The sequence below is a fragment of the Psammomys obesus genome, unplaced genomic scaffold, assembly GCF_907164565.1.
Source record: "Psammomys obesus unplaced genomic scaffold, mPsaObe1.curated_primary_1811, whole genome shotgun sequence".
NCBI lineage: Eukaryota > Metazoa > Chordata > Mammalia > Rodentia > Muridae > Psammomys > Psammomys obesus.
In genome coordinates, this window is record NW_026596085.1 from 15,945,947 (window position 1) to 15,971,827 (window position 25,881).

General features: G+C 48.3%; 1 protein-coding gene across 1 annotated transcript in view; it reads left to right on the forward strand.

Moving 5' to 3' along the window:
* Positions 1–25,881, forward strand: part of Efcab6 (EF-hand calcium binding domain 6) — a 176,569-nt gene that overhangs the window by 51,682 nt on the left and 99,006 nt on the right. The window contains exons 6-8 of the mRNA XM_055627242.1: positions 7,126–7,262; positions 12,198–12,310; positions 20,836–20,960. Of these exons, the coding sequence (XP_055483217.1) occupies positions 7,126–7,262; positions 12,198–12,310; positions 20,836–20,960 (375 nt within the window). The remainder of the gene's footprint in view (positions 1–7,125; positions 7,263–12,197; positions 12,311–20,835; positions 20,961–25,881) is intronic.

The following is a 25,881-nucleotide window of genomic DNA, read 5'->3' on the forward strand; positions in this document are numbered from 1 at the left end:
ATCCATCCATCCATCCATCCATCCATCCATCCATCCATCCATCCATCTAGTCAGCCAGCCATCATCTCTTGGTCTGTCCACCCAGCCACCCATCATCTACCCATCAGCCAGCTAGTCAGCCAGCTAGACAGCAAGGTCACTAGCCACTATCCATTAATCTACTCACAAATCTATCTGTTCACTGTCTATCTACATAATCATAATATATACATACATACACACACAGCCATTACCCATCAGCCCACCTACCAACCCATCTACTCATCTCCATCCAGCACTCACCCTCCACCCATTCATCATCTGCCCAACAGCTAAACAGCCATTGTCTATTAATCTATCCATAACCTATTAATCTATCCATCTATCCCCCTATACATTCCTCAGTCTACACAGAATGCATAGATATAGTGAGATACTACTCAGAAGTCCATATACCATTTCATCTATCCATCAATATACCTACATATTTATCCAGCATCCATCTGTCCGTCCGTCCATCCATTCATCCATCCATCCATCCGACTAGCCATTAGCCTTCAAACAAACTGCCTATCCACCTATTCACCCACGTACCCAAGTCTAACATCCATCTGTAATTCATCTGTTCAGCCAGCGAATAGCCATCATCCACCAATACATCCTTCTACCCGCTATTTACCCATGTACCCCAGCTGCTACCCATCCATCATTTATCTGTCCAGCCAGCCAACTAGCCATTACCCATCAGTCCACCCACCTGTCCATCTGCCTATATAACCACCACCCAGCCCTCCCTCTATCTGTGTGGTTACTGTTAACTCTCAGCTTTCTAAGGCTGAGAATCACCTGCGGATGAGCTCTGGGCCTGCCTGTGAGGCACTTTCTAGATTAATGAGGTAGGAAGACCCACCATGAGCAAGGGCAGCACCACCCCACGAGCTGGGGTGCCAGACTGAATGGAAAGGAGAAAGTGAGCCGATCACCAGCCTTCACCCCGCTCTGCTTCCCAGAGTGACCAGCTGCCTCCTGCTCCCGTCACCTTCCACGGTGCATCAGAATTAGCACTTCCTTCTCCATGTCTGTTTCACAGTGGCAGTGAGACAGTACTAATGCACCTCCCATCTAGTCAGCCACCCATCATCCATCCACTCAAACCTTCCCCCCCCCCTCGTCTAGGCATCTGCTCTGTCAGGGTGGGAGGTGGGCTGAGCCATCATGTGTTCCCGGATGTGAGCACATGCTACTTGGTCCCTTAGCAGCCGGTCTTCAGCCTTTCACCCCAGTCAGCGGTTCTCATCACAGCTCCATTTACTGAATGACCCTCCTTACAGGATATGTTACTTCAAATTCTGATCCTTTGTTAAAAAAAAAAAAAAATTAGTGGTCACTTCCTCATCTTCCTTTCTGTGTGAAACAGGGCTTTGCTTTAGCGGTTGGGTTAAGGGGGCCTGGCTTACAAGGCCACACACGAGAACGCTGAGCTCTCTGTCCTGGTGGAAGAACTCAGGTACTTTGGTTGCCTTCCTTGTGCTCCCTTTCTTGAACCCAGATCTTTGTTCTGAGGGCACTGAGGGAGTCAGATGCTGCCTGGCTCTCGGGGCCTCCGCTGGGGTTGCCTTCCAGGACTAGGTAGAAGATGGGAGAGGCTAGGTTGTAGAGAAGTTAGGTTTGCTCAAAGGGGAGCTTGGGGAAAATCGAGGAGTGGGCTGGATAGAGCAGCACCAACTCAAGGCTATTGATTGCATTATACCTCACACAGGCCTCAGTGAGCTGAGGTGGAGCTGGGATGAGGCGTCTTTCCAGGGGATGAAACAGTGATCGGGGAAGGAGCACTTAGGGGCCGCTTCTTAGCAAAATCTCTCAGGCGGATTTCTGTCTTCTATACTCTTAACTTCAAGTTGTAACTAGCGCTGTTTGGGTCTTTTTTGGAGCCCTTGAACTCCTGGTCCTCGTGGCTGTACCTCCCAAGAGCTGAGATTACAGGTGTGAAAATGCTACAGGTGTGAAGATTACAAGTGGCAAAAATGCTACTGCTGTTGTTGTGTTTTGTTTTTTAGGCAGTATATACTCAGGCTGGTCTCAAACTCATGGCATTCCACCTGCTTCAGCCACTGGGAGTACCACCACAGTTGGCTTTTAGCTGTCTGCTTAAATCCTCTGCATTCCCCCTCTGTACGTGTCTCTTTCTTGAAACATCTTCACTATTCAGCTGTCTGCGAGGCAGGTGTGAGCAGGAGAGCAGGAGTGCAGTGTTCTTACCCTGCAAAGGGCCAGGGAGGTTGGAGTATATCTGCTCTTTGTGTCCCCAGGACTTTCCCAGCTTGCTGCCTGGGTCCTGGTAGGGGAAAGCAGCCCAGCAGTATGCAAATGAGCGGGTGTGGCCAAATCTTTCACATGTATCTGTGGACACTGAAATTTGAAATTTACAGGACTTCACATGACCTCCAATAAGATTCTTCTTTTGATTCCCCCTCCAAATATTTAAAGCTGCTAAAGCCAGTTTTAGCTTGCAGGTATGTTAAACTGGGCAGTGATTCACATACCTACATAAAAGTTAGGTTTGCATTAGGGAGGGAGGTCAGCCAAGAGTTAAACCTGAGGAAGGCAGACCTGCTGGGGCAGACCTGAGGTCCATACCTTCCCTTCTGAGACGTGCGCTGGTTTTGAACAGGGCAGCCAGGAGTAGCAGCCTCCACTTTTGTAATTTGTACCCACTCCTCCCCAAAGGGACACCAGGGACTTGGGAAGGGCTAGAGAGCAGAGTGGGCATGGTCCTTCTTTCCCCAAAGGAGACTGCTTATCCTGTTAGCCAGAGTAACATAAGATATCCAGGTCAGCATCAGGGGACAGTGACAAAGGGGAAGGGTAATTAAAAAAGCTGGAGAGAAGGTTGCCCTTGTTAGTTTTATATTATAATATATATATATATATTTATATATATATATATTATAAATTGATTCTCTTTTTTTATTATTATTATTATTTTTTTTATCCCTTGTTAGTTTTTATTGCCAACTGACACAACCTAGAGCCACTTGGGAAGAGGGATCCTCAGTTGAAGAACTGTCTGAATCAGATTGGCCTGTGGTCACTTCTGTGAGAAATGGTCTTAGTTGATAATTGACATGGGAAGACCCAGCCCTCTGTGGGTGGCGCCATCCCTAGGCAGCTGAGCATGAGCCAGAGAGCAAGCCAACAGGCAGTTTTCCTCTGTGGTTCCTACTTCACTTCCTGCCCTGAATTCCCTCAATAATGGACTGGGACCTGGAAATAGGAATTGAAACAAACTCTTTCTTCCTTGGGTAGCTTTTGGTCAGAATATTTTCCCACAGCAACAGAAAAGAAAACCCCACTTCGTTGGTCAGCAGAGGGCAGGGAAAGGGCGGGCTTTCTGGGCAACAGTTACAGCATGTTCAGCCCAGGCAGTTCTGAGCCCCAAGGACATCCCAGTAAACTAGAGAAAGTAAGCCTGGGGTACAGGTGTCAGTGGATAAAGAGAAAAATAAAGGGAGTGGTCAAAATAGACCTTCCCTCTGAGCAGGTGCTGTGTGACCCATGAGTGACAGCAGGGAGGGAGCTGGCCAGCAGAAGAGACCAGAACTGTAGAAGCATGTAGTCCCTTGCTACTGTGAGCATGGGTAAGGATGGACTCACAGCTGTTGCTGAGGAAGAAGGCGAGAGAGGCTGGGATCATCCAGGGCCTTGCAGTCTTCCAGCACAGGAGAAGAGCTCCTGGCTCGTGGGAATTCTAGGTCACTCATGCTGGCAGGAGAGGGGGTGATGTCGGGGCAAGGAAGGGTGAACAGAGCTTGGTCATTGTTGCCGGGCCCTTGGCCATTTACTTTCTTGTTCCTTTCTCTCCCACCTCATACCGACCAGTCCTGTTCACCAGGGCCCTCACTATTGCCTTTGCTAAGTCTCGCCATCTGTAGCTCCCTTCTGTGGCTGCTGCCAAACTTCCGTCTGACAAGTGATAAGAAACTTGGAGAAGTACCTCTGGTGGGTGCGAGCTCCGTGCCAGGTTTTCGGCTTACGGCTCTCCACGCAGGGGACCCATATGGGTTGCCATGGGGCTGTAAAGCAGAGTTTCCTCCTGTCTCCCTCCATGTTCCCAGAAGTGGTCAGGGACTTAGCAGCAAAGGGGCCACTACAGTTTTTTCTTGACCCTGGGAGCAATTGCTGTGGGTATCTGCGGCTCTGTCTTTAGACTCAGGAAGGTGCTGGCTAGTCTGTGCTTTCCCATACCAGTCTGGGATATGATCAGAGTTACCTGTGTGCTGTAGCTGTTAGAAAACAGTGGGCTGTGGTGAACTGAGTATGTGGCTTTGTACCTGTCAGTCAGTGATCCTATGATGGTCGTCGTCATATTGACACCAAGCAAATGTCATGGTTACACCTTTTAGCTGGGTCAGAGCCATCAGAGCCCGGCCAGCCAGAGGAGTCCCTTGCAGCTAGGCCAAGAGGCTTCCCTGGCATATGGCTTTTTTTCCAGACAGGTAGGTAGGCAGGCAGGATCCAGTTACTCATTCCAGCAAATGTTTCCTGCTCATGACACTTCACCCAGTAGCACTCTAGACCCTAGGACTAGCATGAGAAAGCTCTCCTGCAGTGCTGCTAATGTGTCCTGAGGCATTGCAGGGACAAGGGTCCTGTGACCTTCTGAGGAGTCTTCTAGAAGTGCAGGGAAGTGTGAGGGTCTATCTGGAGTATGGAATGAGTACAGAGAAAAGGCAGAGGATCTGCCTCCATGGGTTGGGAGGGTACGGGCAGAGCAGCTCTGGTTTGGGAAATCTCGGGGGCCCCTGGCACATGACAGATAGACAGTTGGGTGTTCTTATCTGGGCTCAGCTGAGCTCTCCATAAAACAAACAGTCAGCTTGGCAAGGTGGGGCAGGTCTTCAAGACTGGGGAAATGTGAAGAAGGTAGGAATGGGCCTGGGGAGTGGCTCAGTGGGGACACTTACCTAGTGTGTGTGCAGGGTCCTGGCATCCATCCACAGAAATGCCAACAAAAACTTGAAGTGTATGAATATTGTGGGCATGTGTGCATATGTATGTGCCTGTGCTTCTCTCTCTCTCTCTCTCTCTCTCTCTTTCTCCCTCGTGTGTGTGTGTGTGTGTGTGTGTGTGTGTGTGTGTGTGTGTAATACAGTGGTAGAGAAGGATCAGAAGGCAGCACCCAGTCCTGGTTTGAGGGATCTAAATTAAGGGGAAGGGACCCCACTTACTGGCACATTTCTCTCGAGGCACATCAGGTCCCCCGTGAGAATCTGGAAAAGGGGCTGAAGAGAGAGCTCAGCCACTAAGAGTATGCACTGCTCTTGCAGAGGACTGGGGTTTCATTCTCAGCGACCATATCAGGTGGCTCACAAGTGCCTGTACCAGATTTAGGGGATCTGATACCCCTCGCATCTGTGGGTACCTGCTCTTAAACACACCACACATACACACGAACACACACACACATACACATGTATGCACACAATTTGGAGTAGGCCATGGGCTAGATTCACCCAGGGTTGAAGAGGTAGGGAGAAGGGAGATCATCCATTTGAGGGGTGTTGATGAGGAAGAATAAATAGGGAGGGCACAGAGGAGAGGGTTGGCGCCACAAGCAAGGGACCCAATGGGGTGGAGGCTGGTGGGCTTCGGGCATTGGAGGGGGTGAGCTGGAAAACAGAGGGGACAGGCACCTTGATGGTGCAGGTCAGTGGATGTTGGGGCTAACAGCACAAAGCTAGAGCAGGAAGCATGGCCCTGGAAGTGAGCTCAGTGTCACAGGGACGTCTGCATTGACACTCGGACTCGCTCGGCCCTGGTGACTGCAGTCAGAGGGGTGGAGGAGTTGGTGGGGGGACGAGTAGCTACAGTGAGGCAGAGGCCAGGGCTGGAAGCAGCTCCAGGACATCACTCACCCCACCTAGCTCCTGACTCCTCTGCTAAAGACTGAATTGAAGGTGGCTGCCCTGGAGAGGCTGTCTTCCAGAACAGGCCAGGACCCAGCAGCCTAGGGCAGCCTAGGAACATGCGGAGAAGGCACTGAGGAAAGGGGAGCCCGCTCCCTGTCTAGTGCTTCTCCACACTCTACGAGGCTCACTAAACCTCCTCAGAATCCAGGCTGGACACGGCTGGATCCATTCCCCTGACTATAGAATCAGATCCCTCAGGAAAAGGCTTCTCTCTTATTTCTCTCTCTCTCTCTCTCCACTGCTGGCTCAGTGTCGCCTCCTACAGGAAGGCCCCCACACCACACCAGCCAGAAGCGTTGATTTCCCTCTGAAGGCCCCTGCTGTGTCTGGCTCTCACTCCCAGTCGCTGTTTTCTTCCGGTGACACAGTGTTTGCATGGGTAGCCTTCCTTCAGGGGAATGTCGTGAAAGGACAGGCCGGAGCTGGGCAATGGCATCGCATTGTCTAGCCGTGTGCTGTTGAGTCTGGCCTCCTTGGACCGAAGCCTCGGTATCTGAGAGCGCAGGCGTGATGGGGTGGGAACGCTTGCTGGTGGGGCTCTGTGTGCTCAGAAGAATCCCACAGAAGTCTAAGCAGGCTCAGAGACCCAGCTCCCCACCCTCGCATCTTTTCCAAGGACCCTGCCAAACACCTCACACGGTGACTCTCATTTGCTGAATTCAGAGATCGTTACAAAACTTTTCTGTGCTATCTTTAAAAAAAAAAATGAGAGGTTGAAATAGACCATCAGATTTTCCAGCTCGCAGTAAAAATAGTTCGCATATGGTCATGAAAAGCAAAAAATCACACAAGTCCAGCTATGCCAGGACTAGTTTTTCAGCATCAATTAGCAAAAAAGATTTTTTCATACGGCCCTAAAAGAGGATGAATTGTATATGAGACTTACTGCTTTACATTAAAAAGAGATTTTTTTTAAAAAAAAAAAAACTTACTAAGACCATTTACTGAGACAATTGCTTTGCAAACTCTCAATATATGCAAAAATGTTCTTTTCCCCCTGCCCAAAGATCTCATTGTGCAATGTGTACCACAGAGAATCTTTGAAAACATTTTATTTTACAAGAAGTAGTTAAAAAAAAAAAAAAAACAACAACAAAAAAACTTCCACGTATTTTGTTACCATTTGAGTTTTTACCATCAGGCCTCTTGACTTTTCCAATATCTCTCTCTCACACAGATCTTCCAAAACTTGAGGACGATCAAGAAAATCTTCCCGCTCCTCGACGTCAACCACACAGGCACGGTGCACTCCCAAGAGCTGAGACGGGTTCTGGAAACATTCTGCCTGAAGATGAAGGACGAGGAGTTTGAAATGTGAGTGGCAAGGCCGGAGCGGGTATGGTGGCCCTGAAGCCAGGGCCAGGGTCAGATGACAATGGCAGGTTACCGGGCCCTTTCCTCCCTCCATAGCTGTTCCGTCCTCCATCTTCATTTTGGACACTTTCCCCATGTTCCTGAGGCCATGAACTCTCAAAAATGGGACCTTTGTGTCTCTTGTTTATTTCTTGCGCAGGCTGGGTGGGCACAGCCATCCGCTTGCAGATCTGAACACAGGTCACTCACTGCTCCATCACCTGTCACCACCACTTCCTGCCTAGTGTCCCCATCCTGTATGTTTGCAATTCATAGTGAGTTTGACTCTAAGCCTGGAGCAAAAAGAAGGGGCTGGTATAGAAATTCACTCATGGTGCCCTCCATGGGCTGTGCCTCCTCACGTGAAGACTAAATATCCTTTTCCTTTGAGGACGTTGTTGCTGGGAGCATCAGGTTGTGACATACGTGGGGACTAACATAAAGCATTTACCAGCTTCCGGAGGCTTGCCAGACACCAGCACCTGCCCTTGCCTGAGGCTGCACCACAGGGCTCATGGGTGTGGACTCAGGGTCGGGTAGAGATGATGCTTTGCTCCTGCACTGCATGAGTTTTGAGCGAGAAGCATTGGAGGAATGCTCCGTGGCACTTCTTTATGGAGTGCCCAGCTGAGGAGGTGCCCTCCTGCCCTTTCCCAGCCTCTTCTCTAAGCACAGTGGCTGCCCCAGGCCTTACCTCTGCTTCCTGGGGTATCAGTTACTCACAGTTCATTGGTCCAAAACCACTCCCCAAGAGTGTCCTGAAACAAACTGTTCATGAATTCTGAATACCTTCTGCCATGTAGAGTGTGCTGTCTTGTCCCTCTGTTAAGTCATTCTTGTTCATCTCTCAGTGTGCCTAAAAATAGGGGAAACCCTAAATGAGAATACCAACATGCACACGTGTGTACATGGATAGACAGATGGTTCAGGATTAGGTGATTTCAGGCACCCACTGGTGGACCTTGGCTCATGTCTAGTAGCTTAGGGATGCCTGAACCCTTCAGGCTGCTCCCAAAGCACCAGCCTCTATTGTTTTTGCAGAGCTAAGCCTGACTCTGGAGCTCAAGGCTGCTGTTATAAGGGGCCACTATGGCTTCTGACACATCTCCTAACGACAAGGTCAGGGCTGTGGGCAGCAGAGGGGCTTTGACCAGAGCCAGGAAGCAGAGAGGGCATGTGACTGCAGCTTGGCTGGAGCTTACAACCAGAGACTTAAAAAGAAAAAGAATAGATCCTTCCCACTCTTGGATATGCGTTCTTCTTTCTTCATCTTTATAACCTACCTCAGAACATAAAAGGCATAATAGATGTTTTAATTTTTACATCCTTTCTGGCTGGGAAAGTGTCCAGAATAAGATCCAAACAAAACAAATTAAATAATTTTGTGCGTGCAATTACAGAGCGGAGGCAGCCCTCTTCTAAAACAGGCCGTCAGAAACAAAGCGGGCTTTTATTTGACAATAAACCTTGTGTTTGGCACTGCAGTCTCCAACCTAGTAAATCTATTAAAAAAAAAAAAGTTACTGTCTGTTTCCTCATCTCTTAAGTATCGAATAATAAAGAACTCCGCAAATTTTTATTCGAGGTTTCTTTAAAGCCTCAGAAACAATGCTGTTTTCATAGTACGGCCTGAAACAATGTCCCACCATAGAATTGGTTCCTGTAGACAGAGGCTCAAAGGAGCTGGCTCCTACCAGGGCTTCAGTGCCTTCCTCACAGGGGCCCCAGGAGATACTGTGGCCTGCGGCTGCTTTGGTGCTGACTTTGCCCTTTGCAGTTTGGAGCAGGGTGCCCAGGGCATTTTTGGTATTTCAGTCCAGCAGCCTCTTCTGTGTAGACCCACACAGTAGAGATAGCCAGGCTCTGAAATCAAGGCCTGAAGGCTTGGCATTCCCTGCTCCTGGAACACCAAGATGTTGCCAGGACTCTGTCTTCTCTTAAAGAAGTAGGTGCTAAGGAGCCTGGGGAAATAGCTCAGGCTGCAAACGGCTTGTCCTGTAAGCATGAACACCTGAGTTTGATCCCCCAGAAACCACATTAAAGAAAAAAACAGTGGGGTGTAGTGTCATGAGCCTGTAATCCCAGAGTTCTGAAGATGTGACGTCATCTGTGTGGCATGCCTATTGTGTGCTTGCATGTGGCAGGTGCTCCTCTCACTGGACAATGTCACAACTGTGATAACCCAGGATACTGTCACAACTTCTAAACAGGTGCTGTTTGTCTGTCCAACGCCTCTCAGCCTATGCGGAACCCAAGGCCAGACAGGAACTCACCACCAGGTTCAGCAGCACTGACCTGCAACCCACGAACTGATTTTCCCTTCTGGGTCACTCCATCCCACTCCTATCTCCCTTCAGGCTAAAGTATTTGAATCTGTGTGAAGTCACATATGAGAAGCCCTGTAAACGAACAAACCAGAAGGCCAGCCTGAACTAGGATTGCCTGGAAGGCGTTTTCCAGGTTGCGATGCTGGAAGGGTTCAAGGCTCACTGGGATCCTCCACTCTCCCTAGATTTAGTGCCCTGTGAACCCCACTTGCCTGCTACTTTCTTCAGTCTATGCACCCATGCTGGCCTAGACGGCCAGAGGTTGAGTCCCTGTGACAGTGACTTAAAAACAGTTTTATCAAAATTCCTTCTAGGAAAACCTTTAGAAATATTTATTATATGTATGTGAGTGTGTGTGTGTATTCCCACGTGTATGCCTGCATGTGTGTGCACGTGCGTGTGGGAGCCAGAGGTCAGCCATGTTCACTGAACTGACGACCATGTTCTCTGAAGTGGAACTTCTCAGTGGGACCTGAAGCTCAGTGGTTTGGGTCGAGTAGCTGGCCAGTGAGCCCAAGGACTCAGCTTCTCCACCTCCCCGTCTGTGATCATAGCACAGTACCAACACACCCAGCTTTTTTTTTTTTTTTTTTTAAATTTAAACATGGGTTCCGGGGTTCAAACTCATGTCCTCATCTTGCACAGCAAACATTTTACAGACTGAACTATCTCCCCAGCCCTGTGAAAAGCCTTTTGAGAGCCTGCCTTTCTGTTCAGTGCCAAGCCTTGTCTCTGAAGTCTTTTCTCCAGGGCCTACTACCAAGGTCTTCCATCTGTCCTCTGTGTGCATGTGGCAGGTTTCTGAGCGTAGCATCCCAGGGCCTTAGCCCAAGCCGGGGCTCTCCGCTGACAGACCCTGGCTGTGGAATGCGGCAGTTGCACGAAGGTCTTCAGTGCCGGTGAGCCTTCACCAAGCTGCCCTGCCTTGCTGGGGCAGCGTGCTGGCCAGCAGCCTTGCAGGACTTAGAAAGACATCAGCAGGTGCTGCCTCCCAGGTCCCGAGCTTCTGGGATGTTTCCACAGGACCAGGGCTGAGAGGAAAACAGGGGCTGTTTGGGGAGTTTCCGAGTTAGCATCTGGCAGCCGTCATCTTTCTGGGTAAGTTTTCCTGTTAGGACAATAGGGAGCTCCATCAAAGTGAGGAGAGAGTACAAGTGGGAAATGAATACATGGCACTCCCTGTCCAATCTGGAAACCAGAAAAATAACAAATACTTTTAAGTATTAATTACTAAATTTTGAGAAAGCATGAAATCGGATAATTATAGAAACCAACACATATGGAGAGAATATAACCAAACATTTAAAAACTGTGAATTTTTTTAGAAATGTAGTAACCTAGGCATCATCTCAAAAAGTGTTTATCACACAGATATGAATAATAGGAAACACATTATAAACCAAGGCATTCCATTTATCTCAGTATATTTTAGAGACAGAGAGGCATTGTGTGTGTATATATATTTTTTTCATTTTCTTGTTCTGATCTGGGTGTGGTAGGTAACCCCAAGCCTGTAACCCCAGCACTTGGAGGCCAAGGCTAGAACACAGCAAATTCAAAGCCAACATTGGCTACAGGTAGCAGGACCCTGCCTCAAAATAAATAGGAAAAAAAGTTGTCTTATTATATGTAAACACCATAAATGCTTCAAGAACAGCTCAGCTCCCTCTGCCATTTGCTGTTTGGAGACTGTATCTCTGTGGGCCTTTGTCTCCTGAGGCTGCTGTCAGTTGCAAGAATCGACTGCTTGCTATCCCCACTCTTCGTACACTGGGGTCCCTGGCTACACAAGTGGGACTGACTGGCTCACTGCCCAGATCCCTGTTTCTGTACTTCTTACATGAAGGTATCATTGCTTGCACTGTCTGATACAGAGGGGCCTCCTGGGTTCTGAGATGCAGCAGCCTCCCTCTTCCAACCAAGGAAGAATCAAAACAAAACAACAACAACAACAACAAAACTGTGGGAAGTGTGTCTGGGGCATTCCCAAGAAGGGGCCTGGATGTTCCGTCCCATCCTCTCTGTGTGCCCCTCCGCCAGCTGACAGAGTGTTCTCCCTCAAGAGCCTGCATTTTTGTCTGTACGTGTGTATGTGCATGTGTGTGTTTGGAGACCAAAGGGCAGCCTTGGGCATTGACCTTAGGAGTTGCCTACCTTTTATGTACTTCTTCATTGTCTTGTTTTTGTTTTTGTGAGACATGGCTTCTCATTGGCCTGGAACTCCCCCAGAGGGTAAACTGGGTGACCAGAGGAGTCTGCCTGCTTCCACCTCCCCATCACTCGGACTCTAGACACATGCCCAGCGCTGCTCTTTTCTGTAGGTTCTATGGATGGAACACTGGTCCTTGCCCTGGCAGCAGGTGCTTTCTTGACTGAGCCATCTCCACAGCCCCAGTTCTCTGAATTTAAGAATCCCAGTGGCAGTGTTTCCCACGGCCTTGTTAGGAAGACGTTGAAATCTACAGCTACCGCTAGGAAGGCATTCAAATCCATGCAGCCCAGTCTAAAGCATAGCTTCTGTCAGACTTGCCTCCACTCTGCCTGACTCCAGGGAGCCTCTGTATTTCAGGTTCTTGAAACAGTACAACCCCGGCAGTGCCTCTAGGGTGGACTACGAGGCTTTCCTGAAGAATCTCGGCATCAACAAAGAGGTGAACATTAGATACGTACTGTTCAATAGAGGTAAGATCTTGCCACGCACGCGGCTAAGGGTTTTAATGGTTTTTACTTCTTGTGGGTCTTCCCTAAGGAAATATATCCCACCATGGAAAAATATATCCGCAACAGAGATACCCATGATGTCATTGTCTATAAGAATAATGTGAGGGCTGAAGGGACGGAGCTAGGGGTGGGCAGTGGTTAAGGGCATATACTACTCTTAAGAGAAGCAGAATTTTGTTCCCAGAACCTATGTCAGGGGCCTCACATCTGCCTTTAACTCCAGCTCCAGGTTACCTAACACCTCCCTCTGGCTTCTGTGTACACTTGCTCTCACATGGGAACCTGCACACACCCATGGACTAACCGCTCCCCCCCACACACACACACACAGGGACCCACACAGCAACAGATGTACAGCAACATGTACATCTGTGAAAAATGATCTCCACAAAGGAAATGCATGGGGAGTCAGCATACAGCTGGGACCTAGAGCAGCCCCTGGGCTCACAGATTTGTCCCTCTTCCTGCTGCTTCCGGACTTCAAAGAGTTTGGATGGGGAGGCCTTTTCCACAAATGGGGAAGAAGCCAACGAGAGGGGATAGAGCAGAGGATCTTGTTAGGTGCTGCAAGTGGGCATCTATGTGTGGATGTGTCCTCAAGGGGGACGCTGTCCCACCTGCCCATAGTCCTTAGCTCAGCCTCAGTCACATGGTGTCTGGAGCTGTCCAAGTGGCAGCCCTGAACAGAGCTGTGGCCCATTTCTTTGTGGAGAATATTTAAGGCACAAAACTGGACACTCAGGTCACGTGGACTTTTCCCTCAGTCCCCTAACTTGAAGTCTCCTCCTGAGACTGGCGTATTCAATACCTGCCCCCATTGTCTGGGTTTGTCTTAATGCTGCCCAGCAAATCCCCTCAAGGCTCATCTGCGGTTCACAGTGCTGCCTTCCCAGCAAGCCAAAATGCCACTGTTATCTGGCTCCAGCAGGTTCTGCTAACCCAGACTGCTCCTTGAGCCTGCTCTTGGAACACAGGCCCCAGGCCCTCACCTCGGCACCTTCCTATACGTCGGCTGGAAATGAGAGATTGTGCCGGGGGGCTCTTGTTAAGTTAGCGCACAGGCTATTTTACAAAGAATTTACCATCACCCGGGAACATCAGCAGGATAGAAATTACAGAGAAAATCGAGGAAGTGATGGCACCTTCTTAGCTGGATGGAATAACCAAGAGTGACCTGTTTCTCTTTCACAAGGCCACCCTGGCCTGTGTCTGTGAAGCCGGAGGCCTGCTTACTGCTCCCCACCCCGCCCCAGTGATGGCTGGCTTTCTCCAGCTGCTTATAGGACTTTGTACCCTGAATTTTAATAGCAGAGCAGGGCAAGGGCCTTCCACAGCAATTTCTAGAACATAATGTATCATCTATTTGCAAATTTAGTTCTTCAAAGGTTTTTTTTGTTTTTTTGGTAGTAGTTTGATATATTTTTAAATAAGTCTTGCATTTTCCAGGTTTGAGGCATCAGGGATACAAGTCATCCTTATGTTGGACCATCTCTGCTTTCTGTGTCTCTGAATTCTCTTGTGAGCTTATTCTCCAGTTTGCTGCTGTATTTCCCTTGGCCATCCTGTGTCTTCCCTAAAGGCTGGCTCTTGCCGAGGCCCAGCCTACCCCTTGCTGCCTCTACTTGGCTCATCAGTTCTCCTGGGGTTCATTGCTTCACTTTCCATCTAGTTTTTGTGTTCTGCCCTCCTGTCACCAAGCCCTTGTTTTACTAATTTGTGTTCTCAGTCTGATTACACCTTGTAAAGTGTTTTTCATGTCTTCTCTGGTGTGATCCTATCTTCTCTGCCTCATGTTGCTCTCGCTCGGCCCCCTCCTTTTTTCATAGTGTTTACATTGATTGCAAGGAACTTGGAAGAGTTGAGTGTATTTTATTCCACTTCACTTCTTATGTTGTCAATGGATTATTCACCTGTTTGTGCTTGTTCTGGAGTGTCTGGTAACATCTCCATTAATCAGAATTGGCACTTAGCGAGCATGAGCTGAGTTTGTGAGGCAGGGACTTCTCAGCAGCAGCAGCCAGGCGTCAGTCACATCGTGCTTTTGCAAAGGGCTCAGACTCAGGACATTGCTTTGGCATCTGTCCCACTGAGCTAGTCCCAAACACCGATTTGAAGTTCAGAGAATGTTAGAGTGCTTTAAAGAGAGTTGACTCTGAACCCAGTCAAGTTGATCAACCATGACATGTATACACCTTATCACACTGATAACTGAACACATTGCCTTTAAATCATAACTTTCTACCCTAGCCTTAAAAGCACAAGGTCATCTCCTAATACAGTCCATTATGCATTCAACCCCCCAGTCTTTAACATCCCAACACTGCTCAGAAGCTCAGTGTCGGGCCACTGAGATAGATCATTTAGTAAAAGCATCTGCCACAAGCTTAAGGCTCTAGGTCAGTCTCTGGGTCCCACATGCTAGAAGGAGATATCTCTCTCTCCCTCTTCCTCTCCCACTCCATCTCCTTCTTTCCCCCTCCTTTCCTCCCTCCCTCCCTCCCTCCATCTTTCTGTGTGTCTCACACATATTCATGCAGACAAAATAATGATTAAAAATTTAAAAAATTAAAATTAATAAAACATAATTTAACATTTTTTTCTGAAAGACTGTCAAAAGCCCAAAGTTTCCTTAGAGACTCAAGAATATTTCTTAACTGTAAAATAAATAAGTCACATACTTCCCGTATAGACAGAGTAACTGTTCCTATTCCAAAAGCTAGAATGGAGAAGTAACAAGCCAAGAAAGGCCACAGCAAGAACAAAACCCAGCACAATAAACGCTGGGCTCTGCAACTCCGTGGTTGGCATCTGAGTCTTGTTTGGGATTACCTGAATTCCAATGGGCAGGGGTACCCCGCCTCACCAGTAGCACACAGAGCCTCTCTCTCGGGCCAGATCCAGCCCAGGCCTGTGACACTCCACTGTAGACTCAAAATGGTCCTGATCTCTCTTTGGTGACTTAGGCATCACGTTCGCAGTGGCATTTCAGAATCTCCTTGCGATAAATCCAATGCTACCACCCGTTATCTGCCCTCAGGAGTTTCTGGAGCTTTGGTGCAAGCCTCCCTGACTTCATAAACCTTGGCACTTTGCAAATCTTTAAATTCAGCACCATGCTGACAACGCTGCCAAGTTCTGTGCCAGCTTGAGATATAGTCTGGCCCGTTCTACCACAGCACCGTGGGCTCCGTGCGCCTCGGAGGTGAACCTGGGGCAACACCGCCTCTGCTAGCAGTTGATCGGTCAGGGAACCCCTTCAGCTGGGCAGCTTAAGCTCAGTCTCTCTTCTTTCAGGTGAACTTGCCTATTCACAAGTTGGACTCTGTGATGAGTGGGGCCTGCTGACAAAGCCTGTTGTCCCAGTGCAGAGTGGAAGGCTCCTCTTTAATTGTTCCACTTTCCTTAATTAATGACAGCTGCTTTCTTTGCATGAGCACACGTGCGTGCAAACTCGCATGGGCACTCCCCCCCCCCCCACGCACAGGCCCCACAGCCTTGTCCACAGCTTTCTGTTCCATCTTCAGTTCTCTCTTGCTGTGAACCTGGATGAGAGCAGGGAACAGTAACCATGTCACAGCCTAAACACCGCGCCCTCTTAAAATTTCCTCTGCCAAACCCAGTAGTCCATTCCTCTTGAATTCAGCCTCATTCAGATTGTCAGGATGTGGGTGGAACACAGCAGTGTGCATGAGCGTGTATGTGTTTGCATGTGTGTGTGTGTGTGTGTGTGTGTGTGTGTGTGTGTGCATGTGTGTGTGCATATGTTTGCCGGAATGTATCATGCCAGACTCTGGTTAATTGCTTTTGATCCCCTTTGAATCCTTATGGGCACAGCCTTGACTGCCTGTACAGCTACTCACACACTGGTCTCCAAACACCCGCTGGGATGGCCCACCGAGCTCCTTACAGCTCTAGAGCATCTCAAGCCGATAGTTCCACACTTCCACAGTCCCAGGGACAGTTTCCAAAGGCACGTGTTAATCTCATCAAGGGCCCCACTCCTCAGCACCAGTTTCCTGTGTGTGCTACTCCTTTTATTGCTGTGATCGAATAGCTGGAAAGAAGCGACTTAGGGAAGGAGAGGTCTATTCCGGGCCTGATTTGAGGGGCACAGCCCTTCATGGTGGAAGGCACGGCAGCAGAGGCGGGGGGCAGCTGGTCTTACTGCATGCCGAGAGGAAGCAGAGAGAAATCAGTGCTAGTGTCCCGAGGCTTCCTTATTTCTCCTTTTTATTCGGCATGGAGGTCCGGTTCGTGGGCCGGTGGCACCCACGTTAAGGATGGGTCTTCCTCCTCCAGCTAGACCTCTCTGGAAGTCCCTTCACAGTCAGGCCCGGGGGTGTGTCTCCTCGGTGATTCCAATCTGGCCAAGCTGCCTACAATGAAGATTAAGACAGATTTAAAACCCAGTCGTGGATACCTATGATTGATGTCCTGAGCACATCATGTGGTTATTCATTGTGAAGATTGGAGTCATCTTTATTTCAGGATAATTTTCTGAATCGCCGTCTTTAGTATTTGCTCTATTCCATTGCTTCATTTTCTTTTCAGTTATTCATATTGTCTGTCTTAGACCTTTTTTTTTTTTTTTTTGATGTCTTCTTTTATGAAACATTGCTTTTTCAGAAGTCCTCATCCCCATCCTTCCTTCTTGGTAGAATTTTTATTTTACTCTCTCCCACTGTTGCGTTTATTTGTTCAGTGTTCCCTTCAGCTTAAGTTTCATGCTTGTGGCGATTTGTGTCTTTCTTACTCTTCTCTTTGCTTTGACAAAATACAGGCAGGAAGTTACTTAAGGGAGAAAGGTTTGTTTTGGTCTGCTTCAGGGAACACTGTCCTTTAGGCAAGGGAGGCATGCTTATGGCAGGCTGTCTGCTCACACCTCAGTGGATCAGGAGGGAGAGGAAGGGAAACGTAGGGCTCGGCTCACTTCCTCCTTTCGTGAAGACTCAGCTATCACCTTCATTGGAAAATACTCAACAGTGTGGCGAGATACCACATTCAAGTTACTTAACACATCTGTTATCTCACACCAACCTTTCCAGTATGTGGGGCAATGGTTAGCAAATCTCAGGTGAGGTTAGCAGCCTTTTGTCTTGGAGTGTTTTCCCCTGAGCCTCGCACCTGAGCTCCCACCGCTCTTGGAGACCCTTCCTTCTGGCTACGATTACTGAAGAAGTTGCTTACTAATTGATGGGCAGCTGATAGCTGTTGCGACTCTACTGGGAGCCACACACGTATGACCTTGTCTGAAATGTGGCAATCCTGTAACAGATGTTATCTCCCCCCCCCCCCACACCTACCTTTTTGCTAGTGAGGAAACAGTAGCCCAAGGCTGTGGAGCGAGGGAGGGTAGAGCCAACAGTCACATGACATGTTGGTTGAGCTCGGGTCTGCCTGGCTGTTACAGGCTTAGGAACTGCCACTGGGAGAAACCTCCTGAGAGCCCCCAGTCGCTGTTACCTCTGATAACCTACCAGTAACTTTTTTCTATGCAACAGAGTACTACACTCATGGAAGATTCTCAAGAGTCCAAGAACTCAAGCACGCGACATACTCGTTTGCATCTGTTTTAAATTTCCACTTTTGTAATTAAGAATGACTACACGTAATTCCTTTTCTAAAATGATTTTCACTTACTCTTTGACAGTTCTGTGCATATGTACAGTATATTTCCATCCAGTCCACCCTGTCTCCCTCTCTTATCTGACTCCCACGCCTCCTAGAACCCTTCTTCCTGCTCCTTCCTACGTGCATGTCTGTTTTAATTTTTTTAAATAGCCCATTTAGTTTAGTGAGGGTTGTTTGCATGGGTCCCACTTAACTCTTCCCGTCCAGCACTGCCTCTGCTGGGAACTTCCACTGTGAATTGTGACGGATAGGATGGAATTTGCTAGAACATGCTCATCTGTTGATGAGCCAGTAGTTCATGGACTCAGTGTTGTCCCTACCCCTGGACTGAGTTCCAGCGATTGTTGCCTTTGGTTTTTGTGAATATAGGACGACAGTTTCTATTAATTCTGGCTACACTGGCCAGCATGGCTGCCTTGCCTGGCAGGAGCAGCTTCTATCTGGGCTTGTGGAACGGTCACATGGGGGCAAGGAACAGTTTCTGCTTGCTGCTTTGGGGGAACATTGTTGTAGTGGGGTACTTAGCTAGCAGAGAAAGGACTTGGCTTCCATCCCCAGCCCTTGTAAATTAAAAAACAAATAGTGTAGAAAAAAAGATCTTGGGAAACCAGAGAGAATGAAAGAGAATGAGCCCGGATGAGAGAGAGTCTCAAGAGATGAGACCTCACAGGCAGGCCTTCCCAGACAGGCCTCCTGCCTCCCTGCCCTCTTCAGCCCACAGGACCTTGCATTTTCCTTAGAGGCTGTGTGGGCTGCCCTGGCTCTGTGTATGTGGGGTGTGTATGTGTGTTTCAGTCCTAGGATCTCAAAGCAGAGAATCAGATAAAGTACCAGAGGGCCCTGCTGGGAACCCAGGGCCCCCTTGGCCAGGTCAGAGCCCTCGTGAGACCCAGCTGGAAAGATCGTCTCTGTGTCTCTAATGTAGCTCAGAGGGACCTGGGGAAGGGTCTTTCTTTTCTTTTCCCTCCCCTGGAGATGAGAAGTGGGATTCCAGATGACTGGCAGGCTGTTAGCTGTCGCTAAAGTAAGCGTGCCTCATTTGGCTGTGGCTTATTTGCAGACATTTTAGGAAATAAATCTGGGGAGCCATTTGTGCCTCTTCATATCCGACGCTGAGAGAGAAGATGGCCACACTTGAGATGCACCTCATCCTCTTCTGCTATGAGAAGCACACAGGCTTGTTGAACAAAAGCCAAATGCATAAAACTAGAAATCTCCATCCCCTGGTCCTGTGTCTTACCTCCTTCCACCCGCAGCACTTTCCTTGGTCAGAGCCTCCCAGATTATGTTTTTCTGGCACACAAGTAGGTAGACAATGGCTAGGCAAGAAGACACACAAAATAAGTGAGGAAATGAAAATTACGTTAATTGCCCTTGTAATCATGAAAGAATTTATTGTAAGAAAACTGTCACATTTGTGTCACAGGCACGTCTTTCTTGTTCTTTACAATTTATTTATTTTATGTGTGTGCTTTGCTATTATATACATTTGAATACCACATGTATTTCTGGTGCCTGAGGGGTCAGATGAGAGCATCAGATCCCCTGGAACTGGATTTAAGGACAGTTGTAAGCTGCCGAATGGATGCTGGAATTGAACCTGGGTCCTCTGCAAAATCAATAAGGGCTTTTGATGGCTGAGCCCACTCTCCAGCCCTGGTCTTTGTCTTTGATGCCTGTGTGCTATTGCTCGGCCTTGGCTACGTCCATTTGGGCCGCTGCTCCCTGTTAACGCCACCGGGAGGGCTGCGACTGTTTTTCTCTGGCACTGTAGACATGCGTGCCTTTGCTGGGTGGCCTGCGGTTTCCCAGACAGCAAGCAGTATGGAGCTCTGAGTGGTAGCACATGACTTGCTTCTGTGCCAAGCGAGAGCTGCCTTGTGCCTCCGTTCTGTATTAGTGTACATGCGTATGTATATTTGTAATGTGTTGGCATGGGTATGTACATGTGTGTATATATCTCCCTGTCTGTATATGTATGTAGTATACATGTCTGTGCACATATGTGCAGGTATACTCTCTTGTGTGAGCTGAGGAATATCTACCTTTCTTGTCTCTGTCTGAACCTGGGGCCCACCACTTCGGCCCCTGACAGCTGTCCATCCCCCTGAAGCCCCGGCACTGGCTTCTGGGGGATGTAAGAGCCAGGCCTGGCTTAGCAACTCAGGTCTTTTGTGTGAACTCTAGCCCTGAGCCCTTCAGCCTCCCTATTCTCAATCTTCTTCTTCATCCTCACCATAATAAGTAGATTATTCTTGCCTGTTTCAAGAAGAGTTTTAAAATTATCAGTGATTTTGAGCACCTTTTAGGCATTTGCTATGCTTTTCAGTTCTTTGTACGCCTAGCCCCATCTCTGAGATGACTATTCATTTGGATATCCACGTTTGTCTGCTCAGGCTGCCTGTAATCTCAGAGCTCTCCTGCCCCAGCCTGCTGAGCGCCGGGGTCACAGATGTGAGCACACACCAGCTTCCCCCTCCTGTGTGGGGGGTAGTTTTCTCCACTCACATGCCTCTTGTTGCTCTTTGCAGTGAGGCTGCCTAACACTGACTGGTTTCTGGCTTCGATGCGGCCCTGACACCCCTCTGAAGCTCACACCATGTAGAATGGTTCTAGTTTCCTTCCCCGCACAGGCAGTTCTAATTCCGCATTTCAGGGTCTATCCTGGTGTACAGTAACACACACAAGGCTAATTTTTTCCCATTCATCAGTTTATGTCAATATAATGAGTTCAGTGACCCACCCTCTTCTCCATTCATTCATCTTCATTTTTTTCCAAGCAGGTGATGATGAGAAGCAAATAGCATAGAAATGGCCTTTACAAGAAATAAACCAAAGTGATCTTATCTTAATAGACCCCTTAAAGGAGAGTCAGCAAACCAAAAATGGCAGGAGGGAACGGCCACTCAACTTCCTGTCATCTGAAGATGTCTGGCAGAACTACTCCTTAGATGACCTGGAAAAGACCTTTTGTCAGGAGGTGAGAGCCAAAGTGTGACACAGGCAAAATGGTTTCGGATGACCACAGAGAGCACTGCTGTCTGGGTGTTATTCTCAAGTTTCGTTTCACTCCCACCTGTACCCCTCAGCCTGCCGGGGACCTCTCGTGCAGATTTGCTGATGATGCTCGCAGCGGCCAAGCGAATTCTTTGTGTGCACATGTGGGGTGACTGGGGGAGGGGAGGACGGAGGTGTGTGGTGTGAATCCAGGGGTAGAGGTTTGTGGTTTGGCTATGAGGGTCTGTACATATGCTGTGTAAATGTGTGGCTTGTAGCTGTGGGGGTGTAGGTGTGGGGTGTGAATGTGGGAGTGTGGAGTGGGAATGTGGGGGTGCTGAGGTGTAAGGTAGGAATGTGGGAACGTGGGGGTGGAGGATATGAATGTTGAGGCGTGGGGGTCTCTGGGTATGGGATGGGAATGTGGGCTGTGCTGTAGATGTGTGGGGTGTATGTTTGGAGCCTGAACGTGAGTGTGTGTGGGTTTGGGGTGTGACTGTGGGGCATGTAGGTATCAGGTATGAATGTGGAAGGTATGCCTGTATGGAGTATGTGTCCGGTGGTGTGTGTTTGCTGTCTGTGCACGTGTGTGTGTGTGTGTGTGTGTGTGTGTGTGTGTGCGTGTGCATGTGCATGTGCAGAAGACCATGAGAATGCATGCAGAGGCCAGGGAGGATGTTGACTGACTTCCTCTGTTGGTCTCCATTTTTGGAGACATGATTTGTCACTGAACTGAAGCTCCCTATTTTGGGCTATGCTGGCTGATGGTTGAGATCTCAGAACTGCCTGTCCCTGGCTGCCAGCTCTGTGGTTACAGGCATACATGGCCATGTTCAGCTATAACCCGGCCACTGGGGACTCAAACTCAGGTCCTCTTTTACCCATGGAGTCATCTCCCCAGCCTGAGAAGTTAATTTTAAATGTATCTTCTGTGCTACTTGCAGGCTAACTTAAAAAAAAAAAAGATTTATAAAGGAATGGTACAACTTGGTTGTGTGATGTGAAAGAAAACTTGACTAAGTGAAGAGGCCTCTTTTGACCTGGGTGGGGTTTGGTCATTAATGACTAAACAAACAGCAGTGGACAGTCAGAGTGGGCTAGAAAGGCAATTGCCAATGACTCAAGCTGTGCCGTGGGTTCAGCCTATTGATTTGGTTTCACTCCTGTTCCTTCGAGAAAATACCCTGACAGAAAGCAATTTGGGGAAGAAAGGTTTGTTTCAGCTTACAGCTTCGGTCCATCACTGTGGTGAAGTCAGGGCAGGCACTTCTTGCAGGTAGTCACATCAGGTCCGAAGTGAAGAGCAGAGAGAGATGCAGGCGTGATGCTCACTTGTGTTCAGCTCCTTCTCTCCACTCACATACAGTGCAGGACCCCCTGCTTAGGGAATGGTGCTGCCCACACTGGACTGAGGCTTCCTGCGTTCATTAACATAATCCAGGCAGTCTCCCGCAGGCAGGTCAACCTGATGGCGACAGCCTCTCACTGAGTGACTGTAGGCTGTGTCTAGTTGACACTTAAAGCTCGCCGTCACTCATACAGTACAAGGTGTGTCAGGGGAGCACTACAGGAGCAAGTGGGTTGTTAGTGATGAAATTAGCACTAAGATAATTTGTTTGCCAGATGTTTTGGGAGAAAAGCTTGTAGCCTATTAATGCCTCACCGAAACCAATTTCTACACATAGCAACTACTGTAAACCTAGAATGTGGGTAAAAGTGGGGTTTGTGGTACTGAGTATCAGACTCTGCTGAACAAGACCTCTACCATTAATCTGAGGCTGCCACCCCAGCCAAGGGGAAAAAAATTGAAAGTTTGAAATTAAAGAATCTTTTAAGTATGAAGTAAAGCCTAAAAACCATAAGGAAGAAGACAAAATTTGATGGCATGAAAATGAAAAGTATTTTGGTACAGTAAAATTTCTCATGAGCATGTGATCAGCCTTGCAAAATATGATGACATAAATGACAGATGAATAATAACTGTATCTTTTAAACTGATTTTTATTTTTATGTATGTGTTTGTGTGTACGTCTGTGCACCTGTGTGTGGGTACCCAAGGAGGCCAGAAGAGGGCACTGGATTCCCTGGAGCTGAAGTTACAGGTGATTGTGAGCTGCCCAATGTGGAGACTGAACTCAGATTCTCTGCAAGAGTACATTCAGCCATCCTAACCCAACCACTGAGCCATTCCTCCAGCCTCAATAACTGTTTCTAATATACATAGAACTTTTGACAGTTATTAAGGTGGATTTTTCAGTAGAAAACCCAGCAAGGAAACACTGACAAAGCCAGCACTGAAAGGAACTGAGAAAGGAGCATGTCTACCAATAACTTGGCAAAGCTCATTTTCCTTTCTCGGTGAATGACCTCATTGTATTCATAAAAATATGGCCTTCAGAAAATACACAGCCCTCAAAAAAAAGTGTGGGAGCTGTTCTAAAAAGCACATGCAGGAAACAGGAAGTCGTCCACTGTCCCAGAGCAGCCCACACTACATTTGGTGACCGCCATTCAGGTTCTTTCTTGTTCGGCATAGAAAGGCGACTGCATTAGCGAGCAGGCAAATAATAGAAAGGGCTTTCTAAGAAGACCATTGCTAGGCATTGTTACACCCTGCTGGGGTGGCTGAGGCAGGGGGATCTGAGTTCCAGGTCAACCTGGGCCATACAGAAAGGCCATGTCTCAAAAGAAAAAAAAGAGAAAAAACCCACTCTCCTTTAAAAACATACACTTTTAATTTAAATGTCTTTGATTTTTAAAAGGAGTAAAGCAAGCCTCGATGTCATGTGGCATCAAGATTAGCCCTGTTTGTGGGTCATCCCACACCAGGCCAAATCCTTGGCGCCCTGGAATTACCAATTCAGCCCCCACATAACAGGCACTGGTTGTGTGTGGCTCTTTAGGTGAGAATGGCAAGGCAGGAGGAGTGTACAAAATTCATCCTGAAGTCCCAGCAGTGTGGTCCTGGGGTCCTAACTGTCACTACCCACTTCAGTATTGTCAATCACAAGTGACAGGAAGATGCCCCGGAACTTTGGATGCCTGTTTCCCACACCACATATTAAGTCCCTGAAGGGACATTAACACCATGAAAGGGATGAAGAGAACCAGGCAGAGCTGAAGAGGTGGTGATGGTTTTGAAGGGGCTGGCTCGATGCCGTGCAACTTGGTGACAAGTGACGAGTGACTGACACTTGCTGTGTTTCTTCTGCCCAGCCCCCCACCCCACAGATCTTGCTGTCTGCATTGTGTTCTTGGAGTTGGTACTGTCTACATTCTGTACAGTTATGGCAATCCCTCAGATGTCTGGTCTTTGTTTTAAACTCAGATATATTCGGTGGCCACAAGTAGAGTTCGGCGTTTTGGCATTTCTCTCTCTCTCTCTCTCTCTTTTTTTTTTTTTTTTTTTTTTTTTTAACTTGGCTGGATTTCATTGTCTGGTACTTTCTTCATGGATGCTCTGCTCCCCTTGTGTCTGCACCTGGAGACCATGTGCCTTATATGGTTAGGCCTGAGCAGCTGTCTGGCTGCATGTGACTGCGCTGTTTTCATTTCATCATAATGAAGTGAATAGCTTTCCCATTGCCTCCTGGCACCTCTCGCTGTTGTGAAGAACCCGAGGTCATCCTGATGGTCTCCCGGCTGATCTCGGGTGCCCCAAATATGTTCTTACATTGACCCTTGAAATGTAAAATCCGAGCCGAGCTATGTCCTAGCTTGGAACATTTTGACGACATTCCTCGGAGCATGGCACAGTCTTTAGATGCTCAGCTTCAGAACTTCACCGAGCGTGAAGATCCTGGTCACAACACAAAACTGCACACACCTCGTCCTGCCCATTTCTCCTCTTCCCCCTCCCTTACTTCTTCAGTCCTCACCCAACTGTCCTTCTGTCCGGTCATCCTTGCCCTGATAGCCAACATGTTATCTGCTCCAGGTCGCATTAACCCTTTCATCTTGTTTCTCTGCTTTGAGATTCTTTCAGGCCCCTTAGTGCCCATCTCACTCCCCTCTCACTTCCTCTGTTTGTGATTGTATTATTTCCTGCAGTACGGTCACTCTTATTGCCACAATCTCTGCTCTAACATGCCCCTGCCTCCTTTACCATTGGAGCATTTCAGGACACCCTGTTAACGAATCCTAGTTTTGTCTGGTTTATTTTTATGGCATAGCATTTCCACAAAAGACGCTTCTTTGTTGATGTTCCTTGCAAGCTAGGGTCCTTTGTCTCTTGCTTGCTTGTGCCCCCTGCCCTGCCCACTCTAGTGTTTTGGTACAGCTGCAAACTCCTTTGTGTTTACCCTGTTTGGACCCTGTAGGATATGATCCACCCACGTTCAAATGCATCTGCATTAGCACTTTCCTGATAGAGAGTTTCTGTTGTCATCTTTCCCTGCACAGTGTCTGTGTTCTCTCCCACTGCATACTGTCGTCACCTCCCCCTGCAGTGTCTGCATCACCTCCCCCTGCAGTGTCTGTCGTCACCTCCCCCTGCAGTGTCTATTGTCACCTCCCCCTGCAGTGTCTGCATCACCTCCCCCTGCAGTGTCTGTCATCACCTCCCCCTGCACCACCTCCCAGGTACAGCATCTGCCATTATTTCATCTTTCCTGAAAAGTGTGTGTCACTTTTCCCCTGCAGTGACTGTGTCACCTCCCCCTGGACAGTGTCTGTCCTCATCTTACCGGACATAATGTCTTTGTCTTCATCCCCTGCACACTGTCATCACCATCCTCTGCATGCATCTGTCCTCCAAACACTGTTTAGATCTCACTTTCTCCTGTGCTGGCGTTTGGGTTGTGTCACTAGGCCCCACCATGAGTGTGTATCCTGGGAATGCCATCCAGGCCTGGAGTCACTGTCTCAGCTGATGCTCTAGAACATGATTCCGATAAAAGTGAAGC